Source organism: Dromiciops gliroides, chromosome X (assembly GCF_019393635.1).
Source record: "Dromiciops gliroides isolate mDroGli1 chromosome X, mDroGli1.pri, whole genome shotgun sequence".
NCBI lineage: Eukaryota > Metazoa > Chordata > Mammalia > Microbiotheria > Microbiotheriidae > Dromiciops > Dromiciops gliroides.
Window position 1 is genome coordinate 66,585,744 of NC_057867.1, and position 16,738 is coordinate 66,602,481.

The 16,738-nt window shown below is 37.6% G+C and overlaps 1 protein-coding gene across 7 annotated transcripts in view; it reads right to left on the minus strand.

Moving 5' to 3' along the window:
- Positions 1–16,738, minus strand: part of ATRX (ATRX chromatin remodeler) — a 183,909-nt gene that overhangs the window by 64,870 nt on the left and 102,301 nt on the right. For all 7 annotated transcript variants that reach the window (XM_043974368.1, XM_043974367.1, XM_043974363.1 and 4 more), the window contains 3 exons: positions 6,521–6,658; positions 5,337–5,512; positions 2,710–2,827 (listed from right to left, as the gene is read on the minus strand). In XM_043974368.1, the coding sequence (XP_043830303.1) occupies positions 2,710–2,827; positions 5,337–5,512; positions 6,521–6,658 (432 nt within the window). The remainder of the gene's footprint in view (positions 1–2,709; positions 2,828–5,336; positions 5,513–6,520; positions 6,659–16,738) is intronic.

The window sequence follows — 16,738 nt, forward strand, 5'->3', positions numbered from 1 at the left end:
AATCTGATGCTGCTTCCATTTCTTCTCCTTCTACTTTCCAGGAAGTGATAGGACGAGTTGCCAAGATCTTAGTTTTTTTGATGTTAAGCATCAAGCCAGCTTGTACACTCTCCTCTTTCACCCTCATCAAGAGGCTTCTTGATTCTTCTTCACTTTCTGCCATCAGAGTGGTATCATTTTCCTATCTGACACTGTTGATATGTCTCCCAGGAACCCCAATCCTGGCTTTTGATTCATCCCGGCAGGCATTTTTCATGATGTCCTCTGCGTAGAAGTTAAATAAATAAGATGACAACATACAGCCTTGTGGTACTCCTTTCCAAATACTGAACCAATCAGATGGACGGAATGTACAAAGAGGTAAATATAGGCTTGGGATCAGAAAAAAAGAATGGATAGCCCTGAGAGCCAGTGAAATGCTTCAAGGCAAGGGTGGGTGACCACTTTGTGGACACTGTGGTGGAACTTCTTTCTTGAGTATAGGTTGGACTGAATTTCCCTCCAACTCTGAACTTCTGTGAAACATCTCTGCCCTAGAAAAGTTTATGGTGTATTGGATGCCACTGAGAGTAGAGTTATTAATTCATTCTTTCTCTTGTAATTTGTGTGGTGAATATAATGCAAGGTAGAAAGGGCTGTAAGCAGAGGAAAACTTCATGCCAAAAGCTTTAGGGAAATGAGGAGAGAGAAAGAGCCTAAAACACAGTTCCTGGAATACAGCAGGTACTTAATCAATGTTCATTAACTGACTAAAGTTCTGAAACCTAACAACTTATGTTTGATTTTTCAAATAAAAGAAACAATTACATTGGTTGGGGTATTCTATGGAAAGAAAACAAAAAATTCTACTCCCCCAAACGATAAAGAAGGCAGGACTTATTTTCTCCAAAGTGGGCTTCTTCTTGAATAGAAAAAACATCAAAGTTGTGGGCTCTATTCCACTTGATTATAAAAACTATTAGAAATCTATAGTTTTTGTCATGACATCTTTCAGAGTTTTTTGTGTATTTCTTTTTTTTACTCCTGTACTATCCCCATTTTTCACTAAAATAAGGGATAAGGAGAAGAAAGGTTCAGAAGAGAGATTTTAGAGTTTTACAAATAAGGAGTGTTAGGTCTAAGATGTAGAAGAAAATGCAGATAGGTGATGTGAAGAGAGCTTAATATGAAATGCAAATTAACCCTTTTTCCTTTACTAAGCTAGTAGATAATGAACCAATATGAAATTGCAATGAGGTTTCCAAGGGAGTGTCCTAGGTACTTATACTTGGCGCCAAGCGGTTTAACATTTTTAATCAATGACTGACAGAAATCAGAAAAGTCTTAAATTGGCTAAAATATTGGAACAAATCAATTAAGATAAAATTTATTAAGGATAAATATAAAGCATTATATTTGGCTTCCAAAAAATTAACTTGACAATCACAAGAGTTCATCCCAAAAAAGTTATATGGAATATCAATAGATTGAAAATTTACTATTAGTCAACAATGTGAGACAACAGTCAAGGATTAGTTGAAGGAAATGAATATTTCTAGCTTAGACAAAGGGACACTAACTACTGGTACTGATGGCAGTTCTCTTTAAATAATTGAAGGGCTATCATCACATGGAAGAGAGAGTCATTACTCTATTTGACCACACAGGGCAAAGCAGGAGAGAGAGGGAGTTACAATTGAAGTTTCATTTAAGGAAAGCCTTCTAACAGTGAAAACTCCCCATAGATACAAAAGGCTGTTTCAGGAGGGTCTACATCAATAGGAATCTTCAAGTAAAGGCTGGATGAGTACTTTTGATGCTGCAGAACAAATTTTCTTTCATTTTTGGGTGGGACTAGATTGGGCCCCGAGGTCCTTTTTGACTCTGAATTTCCACAATTCTTGCCAAGTATTCATTATTTTTTTTTTAAGTGAGGTAATTGGGGTTAAGTGACTTGCCCAGGGTCACACAGCTAGTAAGTGTTAAGTGTCTGAGGCTGGATTTGAACCCAGGTACTCCTGATTCCAGGGCCAGTGCTCTATCCACTGTGCCACCTAGCTGACCCCCAAGTATTCACTTTTAACCTTTATTTTTGGGAAAAGGGGGGTGGGGAGCAGTAGAAACTAAACCTGTAATTTCATCAGTACAGGGAACTTCTGGTGATGAAACACCTACTAACACAGCTCTACAACTTACTGTCTTGTAGCATCTGAAGGTTATATGACTTGCCCAGGGTAATATAGCCTTGGGTCAGGCAGGATTTAAATTTGGGTCTATCTAACGTCAAGGCTACTTCTCAATCCATTATGTCAGTGGGACTAACTTGAGGTGAGCTTAGAGCAAAGGCCTAGTGCAGAGCACTGTCCATCTCAGGGGCCAGAAAGCGAATAAAGCCACTTCTCAACTTTCTTGCACCACACTGCTAGGAAACCAAGTACCAATGTGTTAGCAGATGACTTGCTACCTTGTTGTGATCTAATGAAATCCAGTGTTTCATACTAGGTTTTGTAAAAAAGATGAAATAAAGGGAAAAAATCACTACCAAAAAACCCCCTACTTATACTCTATGATGATTATTATATTTCTCTCTCTCTGTATGTATATGCATATATATATATACACATAAAGTACATAATCAAAGTGTAGAAAATTAATAATTGGTTATTTTGAAATTTCAGAAACATTTTTCCACTATAAAAACATTTTGACTTTTTGTTAATTTTCACTTACCCGTTAAGTGATCTAGGTAGTACTGATAAAGCTTGCACTGAATAGGTGTCATTCTTACGGCTAAAACATATTCATGCTTTGGTGGCAGGAACTTTGTTAGGGCGGTATAATCTTTTCTCTGGTATAAGAAAAAGTCAATAAAGAAATACTTCAATGAAAGGAAGTCACCAAGATTGGTGAGTTGATCTCACAGTCTGCAGATCAACCGGCCAAACACAGAGGAAAACCCTCAATTCAGTTACACCACCTCTTGCACCCCAGGCCCAGCCCGCCATTGCCTTGAAGATCTTTGGTGTCTTATCTATTGTGATGCTCAACTCAAAGTTTAACTACCTCCCATTCTGCTATAAAATGAAAGGCCTATGTTCTGGGAGTCGCACTCAAGTATACCCTGGAAAGAAATAGCCAAGGAATAACCTGATTACACAAAGGTGCACTCAGGCATATTGGACTTTTACTTAGTGGCCATTCAACAATAGCTTTAATCCATACTCACAACTGACACAACTGACCTAGCTAGATAATATGAGTTGATATGGTATGTGGACTGCTCACAATGGTCTCCATGCACAAATAAAGCAGCCAAATGGAAGAAAAACAATTCTTTATCTTCCAAATACAATATAAACTCCTAAGGGCATAGCCTGCATTTTGCCTTTGTCTCTCCCCTCCCCTATTCCCCATAGACACAACACTGGCTTGTACACAAGGCTTAATATTTGACAAACTCTTTTCATTTAAGGCAAACACAATAAGTGAAATACAACTGATTAAAAATTTATTAGGTCTGCCTTGACCAAAAAAGATATTGATAATGTAAAAAAATAGGTAAGATTCAAGGACATATATTTAGCCTCCTTAACAAAGAAGACTGTCTTACATCACTCATAAAGCAACTTAAAACTGTTAATAAATATGTACTAATTACATAAAATTAGTTTTTTACAAGAAAAACCACTTCAGCTATGGCCAACATTATCATAAAGGCCAGATGCAAATCGATATAATGGAATTAAGTCCAGCTAACAAGCTGCTCCTGTATTTTGTATGAATATATATGTACACACACACACACACACACACACACACTGGTCTGAGAAACTGCTGTTGTAATAGAGAGGATTCAGAAGCTCTATTACATGATTAAAGCAGATACCTCCTTGGCAACACTGGAAGCCTCTTAGGTTTGGACTTCAAAAATAATAAAGTTGGGTGGTTTTTTGGTTTGTTTGTAGGAATATCTAATAACAAGTCTAATGCAGAAGCCTCTTTCCAATAACAATTCCGAATTAGTGAGCTTTTAAAGAATCAGAGGATTAACAACAGTAAGCAAGGCATTTTCCCAACTATAAAAAAGCTGTAATTTCTTTCATACTATACTCTATTCTCTAAATCTATTTTCCCAACCATTTCTTTCATTAAAGCCTAAGAACATACAAGTAATTTATTTAATCAACACAACACTAGGCATCGACCAATTAAATTCTAGCTTATAAAATCAATCTCTTTCTCACTCTTTTGGTATGGGTTTTATGGATATAGGGACTTTTCAGTGAGGAAATTCCTTCCACCAATGCAGTTCTGCCACTGAAGATGCTGAGAACACTCAGGAGGTTAAGTGATTTGCCGAGAGACTGATTACCAGCATGTGTCAGATGCAGGATTTGAGGTGAGCCATCTATTTGTCCTGCTGGAATGCCTCAGACAGTCAGGCGAAAGGAAAACAAATGCAGCCCTTACTCAGATTCCCCTCTGAAGTTCTTTCAAATTCCATCACCTGCAGACAAGTTTCCCTACCCCCAGCTGCTAGTACTTTATCTTTCATCACCATTGTATATAATTTATGTGTAAATGTTGTCTTTTCTTCATTAAAACATGAGCTCCTTTAGGGTAGGGACTATTTTTTCCCCCTTTCGTTATATCTGTAGTGCTTAGCACAAAGTAAGAGCTTAATAAATGTTTGCTGACTGATTAAATGCTTCATACAATAACTGTCATCTAATTTTTAATTCTTAAAAAGATTCTAATAGTAATTTCTGAATGCCATAAATGTGTTCAAACAGAACACATAAGTGTGTAATATATTTTTTTTACAAAATACAGATTTAAGAAAATGAAAATTAACAAATAATTTAACTCATAAGGCCAAAAGGGAAACAGTTTGGCGTTGTGCATAGAATGCTAGCCTGGGAGTCCGCAAGGTAGGAATTTAAGCCCCATCCCTTGACACATACTGGTTGGGTGATCCCAAGTAGTTCACTTAACCCTAGAGGACACTCAGACATCAACCTTCCAAGACTCTAGGTTAGAGGCTGAGTTGCTATTCTGCATAGATAAAAGCAGAACTGCCCACCCAGTGAACCCCTAGGTCAGGACTGGGCAGCCCTGACCATCCCAACCTACCTGCCCCACTCCCATCCCAAAGAAACTTTTACAAATTGAGAATTCAAGTACCGCAAAAGTTTGAAAAGAAGGGGCAAACGAAATGTAACCTACATGGCACAAGAAAGGGACAAAAGTACCCACACTAAGCCATATTTCAAGGTATATGGACTTCATTCACATTTCTGGGTTGTCATAATGCTTCAATAACAAGTCTCTTCTATTTCTGTGAAACAAATTTGTACCTGCACACATCCAGCTAACATTTCATAGAGAATGTGGGCCCGCTTTTTCATCACTCTGACATCAACCATGGTAGAGTCTGCACACTGACCATTCTGGATCGGATTTATGAATCGATTTCTGAATTCTTTAATGGATCCAAGCAAATTCTCCTTGATGAAGTTAACCATGCAGTGATCTAAGAGAAAAAAATAGCTTTATTTATTAACAACCTGTCCTTCAAAAGGTTAAAGGTTCTCAGAAACAATTCTCCAACAAAGTGCTTATTTCAAATGCTGACACCACAATAAGGAGACTTTAGGGTTATTCTGCCAAGAAAGAACACCAAATAAATTGTGAACAAACATTTGCTACAAATCTAATATAGCGGGGGCAGCTAGGTGGTAGAGTGGATAGAGCACTGGCCCTGGAGTCAGAAGGACCTGAGTTCAAAGCCAACCTCAGACACTTAACACTTACTAGCTGTGTGACCTTGGGCAAGCCACTTAACCCCAATTGCCTCAGCAAAAAACAAAAACAAAAACAAAAAAACAAACAACAACAACAAGAACAAAAAAACCAAATCTAATATAGCAGAGGCAGCCTGAGAGATCTTGTAACAAAAATATCCACTATAAATACTAGTCACAAGTTACAGTAACAAAAGAGCTTCTAACAAGGGTATTTCAACCTAAATCATTATTCTTTCCAACTCAGAAATGACATGTGATATGACAGGCATCTATAATTCCAAACAAGATTTTCATCAGCAGTGGGGCAAGTTGCATTGAAAGCACAGATCTTTAATCAAATGAATGAAATAATATAATACCATATACATTTATGTCAACTGACTGCAGAATGGAAAATCAAAATGGATAAAGGAATAAAATAAATTTTAAAATTAAACAATGACTGAGAACAAAATACAAAGTTAAGATAACATAAATAAGATAAAAGAAAAATGAAATCAATAAGAAGTTAAATTCTAACGGGAGAAAACACTGAAATAATGATGTGGCACCAGAGGGGCTATGGTGAGCCAGGGCCAGGCCAGGGCTCTTTTCCTATTATTACCCCTCAGGATGATGGGAGAAGAAAGGAGAATCATAGATAACCATGAGGTTCACATACAACAAAAATTAAAATGGGAGAAGGCCATGCTCATGTGCTAAGACATTTAGACATAAAAGAAAGATTTACTTACACTCTATCAGGTTATTCTGTAAAGGTGTTCCTGTTAAAATAATCCTCCTTCTTGAACGTATAGAATTCATGGCTTTTGAAACAGCAGAAGCTTCATTTTTTAATATGTGGCCTTCATCACAAACAACAAAGTCTGGACCTGAGAGAAAATGTGTCGACCATCATTTAGTTAATAAACAAGATACATATGATAAGATGCCACAAAAATGTAAATCAAAAAAAAAATCCTTTTACAATGCTGGTGTAAGGGAGAAAATATAACATCTACTTTATAAGGTAACCATACTAATATCACATTCAATTTCTATGATGACTTATGGGGTGGAAGAACAGGCACGTGCTTTCAGTGGAATTATACTGAAAAACATCCAATAAAAAGTGGTATCATTAAAGAAAAGTAAACAGGATGAAGAATATAAGTACCAAAGTGATAGAAAACAAGCTAGGATTTTATAAAATTTACATTCAATTTGGAAGGAGAAATTACTCTTTAAAAATTAAAAACTTGGGGGGCGGCTAGGTGGCACAGTGGATAAAGCACCGGCCCTGGATTCAGGAGTACTTGAGTTCAAATCTGATCTCAGACACTTGACACTTACTAGCTGTGTGACCCTGGGCAAGTCACTTAACCCCCACTGCCCCCACAAAAAAAAAAAAAAGGAAAGAAAAGAAAAGAAAACCTTACGGCCTGTCCAGAGTTAGACAGCTAGTAAATGGGTCAGAGACAGGACCTGATCCCAAGGCTTGCTCCCTGACCATTACACAAAGTTATGGCACTCATTAATATCCTTTTTTTAGTGGGGTAGAGGGGAGGCAATTGGGCTTAAGTGACTTTCCCAGGGTCACACAACTAGTAAGCATCTGAGGCCAGATTTGAAGACAAGTTCTACTGACTTATAGAACTAGAGCCCTTGCTCCAGTGACCACTGTGCCACCTAGCTGTGCCATTATGTTCTAATACCAATGATTCTCAGGAATAAAGCCAATCAAGAAATTTGTTGGCTTATGGATTTCATAAAGAAAATCTTCCTATTAAACAGGCATAAAGCAGGTATTTAATAAATGCTTTCTGTCTCACAGCAGGTGGTCATAGCTGTAATAGCTTATTTGTGTTTTAAAATTTCCCAAATCTAAAGCAACTGACTGAAAAATCCTAAAATACTTATTAAGTTTATTTGATTAATTATGTCTATTTTTAAAACATAATGTTATTTTGGGCGTTTGCTTGTTGTTGTTTATTTTAAATACCAAGTACCTCAATATCTACAGTTTTAGTGATGGTAGTTTTCTTTTTTTTTCTTTCCTTTTTTTTTTTTAGTGAGGCAATTGGGGTTAAGTGACTTGCCCAGGGTCACACAGCTGGTAAGTGGTAAGTGTCTGAAGCCTTATTTGAACATAGGTCCTCCTGACTCCAGGGCCGGTGCTCTATCCACTGTGCCACTGAGCTGCCCCGATGGTAGTTTTCTGTTTACTCTGTAGCCTGGAACAAAATCTCCTCTGAACATACTTAATAAAAGCTGCTTAATTGGAAAAAAGTTCAACTTCCAATAACATCTAACATCCCTGTTTTTATTTTCTTTGATAAACTAACCAAACTGTCATTCAGTTTTCTAATGTAGCTGTAGAATACGAATATAAAAAGAAATCGCCATTTTATCTTTGAAAAAAATCAAACCATTTTTTTTGAGTTATAAAGAATATACAATCAAGGTTATATCTAATAATGAGAATAAATAAAATCTACTGTTCAATAGAAGTTCATCAATTTTGCTGGAAACTATGATAACATTAAAAAGCCAACTTTTAGATGAATTATGTTGCCACCTATTGGTGGAAATTAAGAAATCAGAGAGCTATGGCTTCCCAGAACATTCCTATGAGCCAAAGTAAAGACTTATGATCAAAGGATTTAGAATACCTAAATCAAAATCTAAAACCTGGAATACCTAGGTTCCTACAAAGGAACCTAAGAACTCATTCAATCCAATCCTCTCAATTTGGGAAAGAAGAAACAGGCCCAGTGAAGGTAAATGACTTGTTCAAGATCATGCAAGCAATAAGCAACAAAGAATTTGAACTTAGGTTCTCTGGCTCCAAATGCAGTGGGTTTTTTGTTTGTTTGTTTGTTTTGTTGGGGGTTTTTACATATATTATTTTATTGGAACATCAAAAGCACTCAGTAAAAGAAGCGCTGCCAGTATTGTTTCCATTTTACAGAGCAACTAACCAAGCTTCGGGAGGATTAAGCATGATTTTTCACTCAACTAGCAAGGGTCAGAAGCAGGATTCAAAATCGTGTCACTCCTCAAATGCAGTGTTTTTACAATACAACAAATCGTTTCATTTACTAGGAAAAATTTGAAAATAGAAGGTGGTTATTTAAATGGGATCCACACACATATATGTGCATATGTATTTGCATATACATATGCACATATGACTATTTTCCTTAATATATTATGTATTACTGAGATTAATCTGCATTAAGATACAATTTGAATGGTTTCAAAGTCTTCCAAATTGCATTACGATAAAATTAGTGCCTTTTTTTCTGGAGATGACTGTATAAACTATATGTGTGGCATGTGAGGATCAACCCAGCTAGGTTTATCAGTAGAGAGACATGGCTATGAGATGATGGTCAGTTTCCTAAACCCCAAGCTGTTAAGAATCACAGTAGTATAAGAAGTACCTCTATCACAATGAAATCCAGATCCCTGAAGTACTGAAGTATAAAAATAAGTATTCCTTTGCCATAGAAGTACATGTAAATTAAAAACATATGCTGACAATCTGGAGACACTGTAGGATAGGAAAGAAGAAAATGGGAGTCTCACATGGAAACTTCTTAAACTAACTGATCCCACCTAATAAGTTTACAATGACTCCAGAGCTACTTCCTATAAAATGCAGACAGTTAAGATGAAAATCAACCACTTGTTATGTTTTGGGGGTGGGGTCAAAAAAAGGTATTGCCAGCCTAACCTTTAACTAATTCTCCTACGTGATAGGAAAAGAGAATGGTGGAGGGGCAGCTAGATGGTGCAGTGGATAGAGCACCGGCCCTGGAGTCAGGAGTACCTGAGTTCAAATCCGGCCTCAGACACTTAACTCTTACTAGCTGTGTGACCCTAGGCAAGTCACTTAACCCCAATTGCCTCACTAAAAAAAAAAAAAAAAAAAAGAGAATGGTGGAAGGGGCACTTACTTGGCTGACCATAAACAATACTACAAATGGACAGTCACAAATGAAAAACAACACTATTAAAAATTTGGGGGAATTAAATGGTGGTATTTGGCTATAAATGAATGAGAAGGTCTTCACTTCCTTCCTCCAAGTATCTGTACCACTGCTTCCTCCCCACCTCTGGCTTTATCTCCTACAAAATCAAGAAGATAGAAGCCATCCAACATGAGCACCTTCTCTCAAAATGTATACCACAAAACCCTTTGAAATCATATCCCTATCTCTTCTCTTTACTAAAGCCAACACCTGTTTCTGTGTCCTTGACCCTATTGGCCTGGGGACTTGCCTGGGAAATTCTACTTCCTTTAAATTCTTTGTATCCAATAAGCCCTCTTGCCTAAAAACATATCCAGTCTCCCCACTCTTAATGCTGCCATCCCCTCAAGTCATCATCCTATGAGCCAAATTTCTTTTTAAAAAAAGGGGAAGGGACTGCTTCAATTGCTTCATTTCTCTCTCACTTTTAAATCCCTTCTTTCTTTTTTTGGCAGGGCAATGAGGGTTAAGTGAGTTGCCCAGGGTCACACAGCCAGTGTCAAGTGTCTGAGGCTGGATTTGAACTCAGGTCCTCCAGAATCCAGGGCTGGTGCATTATCCATTGTGCCACCTAGCTGCCCCCCTTAAATGCTTTCTAATCTGGCTTTTACCCAGATCACAAGCCATAATCTCCAGGCTTACCAACAAACTATTAACTACTAAAACCAATATCCTTGCATCAGTCCTAGAGTCAGAGGGACCCTAGAATCTGACATCAACCACTTAATAGCTGTGAGACCCTGGGGCAAGTCACTTAACTCTGATTGCCTCCAAAAAATTTTTTTTTAATTTAAATCAAGAGCCTTTTCTGAGTCATCCATCTTGCCCATTCTGTAGTTTCAACACTGGCCAACGCCCTTCTCTTCTTAGATATTTTTCTTTTCCTCAAATTTTTGTGATATTTCTCTCTCCTGGTTCTCTTCCTACCTGAGTACTCCTCAGACGCTTTTGTTAGATCAGCATAGGTATCTAACCGTTCACTTGCTTTTTCAGCTCCAACCTCGATGTTATAGTTATCTCATACTTAAGCCTAAATAGAAAACTCATTATCCTTTCTCCTGTACTAGCCTGTGTTTCTACCTTTCCTATTTGAAGCGAGAGTACCACTCCCTTTCAAAAACCCAGGTTTGCAACCTAGAAGCCGTGCTTGATTGTTCCTTTTCTAGCTTTTCCAAATACATTCAGTGGCTGACTCCATCTTACTGCATCTGCATCTGTCCCCTTTTCTCCACTCACAGCATCAACATCATCATTCAAGACTTCACTATCTCTTGTCTGAACTATTTTAGCAGCCTCTTTGCTTCTAGTTTCCCTCCTCTCTAGTGCATACTCCACAGAGCTGCCAAATTAACATTCTTAGGAAACAAGTTTGACCTCATCACTCCCCTATTCAAAAGTTTTCAATGGATGCCTATCGCCTTTTGGAGGAAACACAAATGTTTCAGCCTGCCATTTCAAGTCATTCACCCACGTCCCACCTTCCTGTCCAGATTTCCTTTGTATTAATCTCCTTAATACACTCTATATTCTAGTCAAACTTGACCTACTTGCTGTTTTCTAAACTCAACATGTCATCTTCTGCCTTTGGGCCCTTTTTGAAAAAAAAAAAATATATATATATATATACACATGTATATACATACATAAAAATTAAGTTTTGTTGCTCTTTTCCTTTTACATTTGGGCCTTTTGTTTGTTTTTTACAGGGCCATGAGGGTTAAGTGACTTGCCCAGGGTCACACAGCTAGTGTCAAGTGTCTGAGGCGGAATTTGAACTCAGGTACTCCTGAATCCAAGGCCAGCATTTTATCCACTGAGCCACCTAGCTGCCCCTACATTTGGGCCTTTTATCCTCATTTTAAACCAAATCCTTATTGAAACATTTTGTTCTTACATCAACTCTGAGACTATTAATAAGCTGCTCTCTATGTGTAGAATACCTCTCTGCCTTGCCTCTAACAATGTCAACCTAGCTGCCATCTTCTTCAACAGTCTCTTCCTGATCCATCACTGTCTTGATCATTACTTCTCGCTTCCTTCCTGAAGTTACTCTGTCTATCCTTTATACGTAGACTGTATATCTGTACAATATTGGAAGAGCTGGGAAAACTGGTACTGTTTTGGTTTTGTCTTTGTATTCAAAGAGTCTAGAATTATGCATATAATGAATGCAATAAATATATGTTGAAAAGACAAGTTGGAATTCAGAGGAAAAAAAAAATACAACCAAGATTCTGCAGGACTCTTCCATCATTAGGAAACTCACTGTTTTTTATTCCCCTTAAATGTATAAAGTCATTTTATCTCACTGCCAGATTCAGTCCTCCCACTACTTTATGTGAAAAAAGGTGCCAGAAAATTCAAGGTCTGAGTCATAAGCTACAGAATTAAATGGCACTTTGATTCTATACAGCCTGAACTTTCAAGGAACAAAAACAACGCAATGGTGTTGATCAAGAGTTATCAGTAAAGTCAATCCTTCATTCTGATACAGTAGGGCTGGCCAAAAGAACTGCCCTATTCTTTTGGTAATATACTACTTTTAAAAAATACTGGGCTGGGGCAGCTAGGTGGCGCAGTGGATAGAGTACCGGCCCTGGATTCAGGAGGACTTGAGTTCAAATTCAGCCTCAGAACCTTGACACTTACAAGCTGTGTGACCCTGGGCAAGTCACTTCACCCCAATTGCCTCACCAACAAAACAAAAAAAAAAATACTAGGCTGTCTTATCTTATACAACAGTCAATGATCTTCTTTACTTTTAAATGTCTTTTCCTCACTCTTTCCCTCTGAAAACATTTCTCCCTTTCACCTCTCACATTCCTTCTGGTTTGTCTCCCGAGCTTTTCTCCTATCACTTGTGACAGCCACTCTCAACTCCTCCCAATCTCTCCAAATAACTACATCTAGAGCATTACTTTCTAGGTTAGCTTCTTATATCTTCTAGTAGTGGCATGACAAATGAAAAATACCAAAGAGCCATTCCTTGAATAAGGAGGGAGGAGAAACAGCAGTTGTTCCCAGCTTACCAAATTCTTCTAGCATTTAAGGTAGTATAGTCTTCAAAGCAGTAAAAGGCAGTGTTACCAAGAGGTCAACATCCCTAAACCCAGAGATGCCATTAGCAAAGCAACAAGAGATAGGGAAAGGAGTGAGTATACCAATCTGTTTTAGAAATGCTAATACCCCTAGGAGTTGAATTTATCTCAAGATACAGCTAATGCTTATAATGGGTATTAGCCAACAGAGAACAAAAGTGGAAGATGACTACAGAGAATGCTGGTTAAAGGACGAAGGGAGAAGAGGACAAAGTGAGAGGGTATCAAAAATATATTACAGCAAATTTAAGTTTCCAAAACACACACACACACACACACACACACACACACACACACAATTCCATACATTTCAAGAACTTCAGAGTCAATTTAGAATCATTAAAGAAAAGTTGGTGTAGCTCTGAAGGACTTATGATGAAAAAGGCCATCCATCTCCAGAGAAAGAACTAATGTTGTCTGAATACAGATTGAAGCAGGATTTTTAAAAAAAACTTTATTCTTCTTGAGGTTTTTGGTCTGTTTTCTTTCAGAACCTAACTTGGGAATGTTTTGCATGACTACATATGTATAGCCTATATCGAATTGCATGCCTTATCAAAGGGGGGAGGAAGGGAAAGAACTCAAAATTTAAAAAATGGATGTTAAATTGTTTTCACATGTAATTAGGAAGATTTATTTTATTATTTTTTTTTAATTAGGGAAATTTAAAATACTACATAAAGGGAAAAAAAAGTTGGTCTCATAGTTCTATTAAGTTTTTAACAAAAAAATAGCATTACGCTCTTGGATCGTACTTACTTGGAGGGAGGTTAACTCTATATAGTAATTAGGCTAGGAGAGAGGGACTGAACCTATGATGATATCATTGGTAAAGGCAGCTGCCACTACCAATGCAAGTTGGGACCTCCTCTCCAACTTACCATCTGTCAGAAAGCTGCCTGCTACACTGAGAAGTTAAGCAACTCGGTGCAGGGTCACCCACCCACCTAGTATGTGTCAAAGGCAGAAGTCAACCCAAGTCTTCCTCATTGGGAGGCTAGCCCTCCAGCCAATACAAGGCTGCTTCCCATTCGGACAGGACAGAGACATTTTTAAATTTTTCACAGTGAAAGAGTTTCTCAATGCCTCCAAGGTTCTTAATATGTCACATTAAACGCAACAAGATACATTTTCTACATATCAGCAATTATATGTCATCTGCTGGGCTTACAATAAGGAGGCAAACTGAACAGGATGAGGCCATTTCATTGACAATTTAAAATGAAGAAACTAAGCCAGCACTTATTACCACAGCTGCAAGCTAAGATTTTATACTTTGGAAAAATAAGCAAAAGCAAGAAGCAAATTATAAATACATGGTTACTTTGAAGTGGTTTAAAGAGAAGCTACTGAGAAGTTTAGAAGTTCACTGAGTACATACCAGTGTTTATGAAAGACAAGTTATAATAACCCTAGTACATCTGTGTCCTACAATGACACAGCTAGGATAATTGTTTCATGCAAATAAAGTGCACAATTTTATGCAACACAGTATTACTTAAAAGACTTTTTATTTTATAAACTATGAAATGATGAAAACCACCACTAGAACTGAGGCTTCAATGTTTGATTTTTTTTTAATCTACTGAATTTAGATTAAATCCTATGTTTTTTCTCAAAAGCTTGCATATATTTTAATTATAATATTTTTAATTCCCAGAGTTCATTTTTAAAATGAATTCAGATACTATTGAAATAAGAAGAATGCCATGAGTATACAATATTATGTTACTGATAGCAGACCACCATCCATGAAACATTTGGCTAATGAAAATTAGTATGTGATTTCTTTTCTGAGAGAATCCCAAGTGGGTCATCTACACAGGGTAGTGATTCTTTTCTCCCCCAAGAACCAAAAAAATGGTCTAGTACTGAGTTTTTTCACCTTGTTTGTGTCAGGAGAAGAATAGGTTTTTTAAGTCATTAAAGTAAATGCTAAAATTCAATTAAAGGAGAGAGAAAATAAAGGTGTGAGTTTTTTCTTCTCCAAGTCCTGGACTGCAAGTTGAGAGAGCGTGGCCAAGCAGTCTGACATTCATTGGGAAAGGTGTTTTACCTGGATGGGGTTTGGGTTCCTAATTTTTAAGAGGAAGGGTCTGACTTGAAGATCAAAATGCCAGAGGAGGGAAGGTACCAAAGGCCCAAGATCTCAGAAAACTGCCTTCAAAGATTTACACATAGACTTGGGGGTATCTTTTCAGCTCTCAAAATATACTCCTAACTCACTGTCATACCCGAGTTTCTCTAAATAGATTATATAAAAATTCTGTATAAATATTAGTTCTGTGCTGGTGTTATATTAGTGAAGCTGAATAAAGTCATTAGCTACTGTGACACAACTAGCACTTTGGAGAGCTATTGGATTCCAATGTCCTTTCTGTTGAGTTCTGTACATGGAGTTTCTTCTTTCTAACATTCTCCCCTCACACCCAGTTTAAATCCCAAACTCCTTCAGAGCAGTCTGCAAGACTGCTCCAACTATCATTTTCACAAATCAGCATTTTATTGGGGTCCACAAATATTCATTAAATAGCTTATCGGGGGCAGCTAGGTGGCGCAGTGGATAGAGCACCAGCCCTGGAGTCAGGAGTACCTGAGTTCAAAAATCCAGCCTCAGATACTTAACACACACTTACTAGCTGTGTGACCCTGGGCAAGTCACTTAAACCCAACTGCCTCACTTAAAAAAAAAAAAAAAAAGGCTTATTGGGGTACAGGTAGGTGGTACAGTGGATAAAGCATCAGTTCCTGGATTCAGGAGGACCTGAGTTCAAATCCAACCTCAGACACTTGATACTTACTACCTGTGTGACCCTGAGCAAGTCACTTAACCCTCATTGCCCCACAAAAAATAAACAAAAAAAGCTTATTAGATTCAAGCTTGTGAGAAAATAATGGGTTTTGGGATGCCCAGAGGCCCCACTCCAGAGGATAATATTGGGATTGATTAGATTGACTTTGCTGATTAACTCACTTAAAGTTGACTTGATTGAAACCACACATACCTGAGAGCCTGGCCCTCCAGAGGTGTGTTCTCTGAACTCTGACCTCGGGCTCCTTCTGCTCATGGACGGCCCTCAAGTCAGTGAACAAATGGATTTGGGTGATGCTAGCCAATTAGCTTGAAGCAGTGTGTAAGAACCGCCTGTTGCTGTGACCTGTGGGAAGCTTCCAGTCACACAGAGAGAGTGACTTCCTTTTTGGGCCTAAGACTAGGTGAGGGTGCCTTTTCCTCTCTTCTTCCCCAGATCCTAAATTTCGGGGCAATGTACTCTATCTTTACTAATACTTAATATGCTTTAATAAATGCTTAATGCCCTAAAACTGGTGCTAAAGCATCTAAGTTATAAGTAGCAAGATATTAGAAACCCCAGCTAATTTTACCCAAACTTGGGATAGAAATAAGGTGACTACATATACATTTACACTCAACAAGCTAAAGCATTATACCAGGAAAATGGAATTCACATAGACACATCTTAAATATAACTTAAATTCTACCTTTGCCACTTAAAAATAAAATGGCCTCTATAAGTTTAACTAAGTGCTAGTAAGGGCCAGAAGCCAACATATATAACGCAACAACCACCTGTCACCTTAACTTCTAGCATTCTTATTCTTAATCTAAAAGGAAATCCTAAAACTATCCATAATATCAAACATCAAGTCACTGGCAATTCGCCTTATTACTTTTGTGGCATGCTGAAATGCTCAAACACTCAACAACTGGAGTGGTTGAAATAAGTGTTTACATTTCATATATTAAAAAAAAAATGAATGTCCCCCAAATTCAAACCCAAATCAAAACTAACTGCTATATTTCTGATTGATTTTTAGT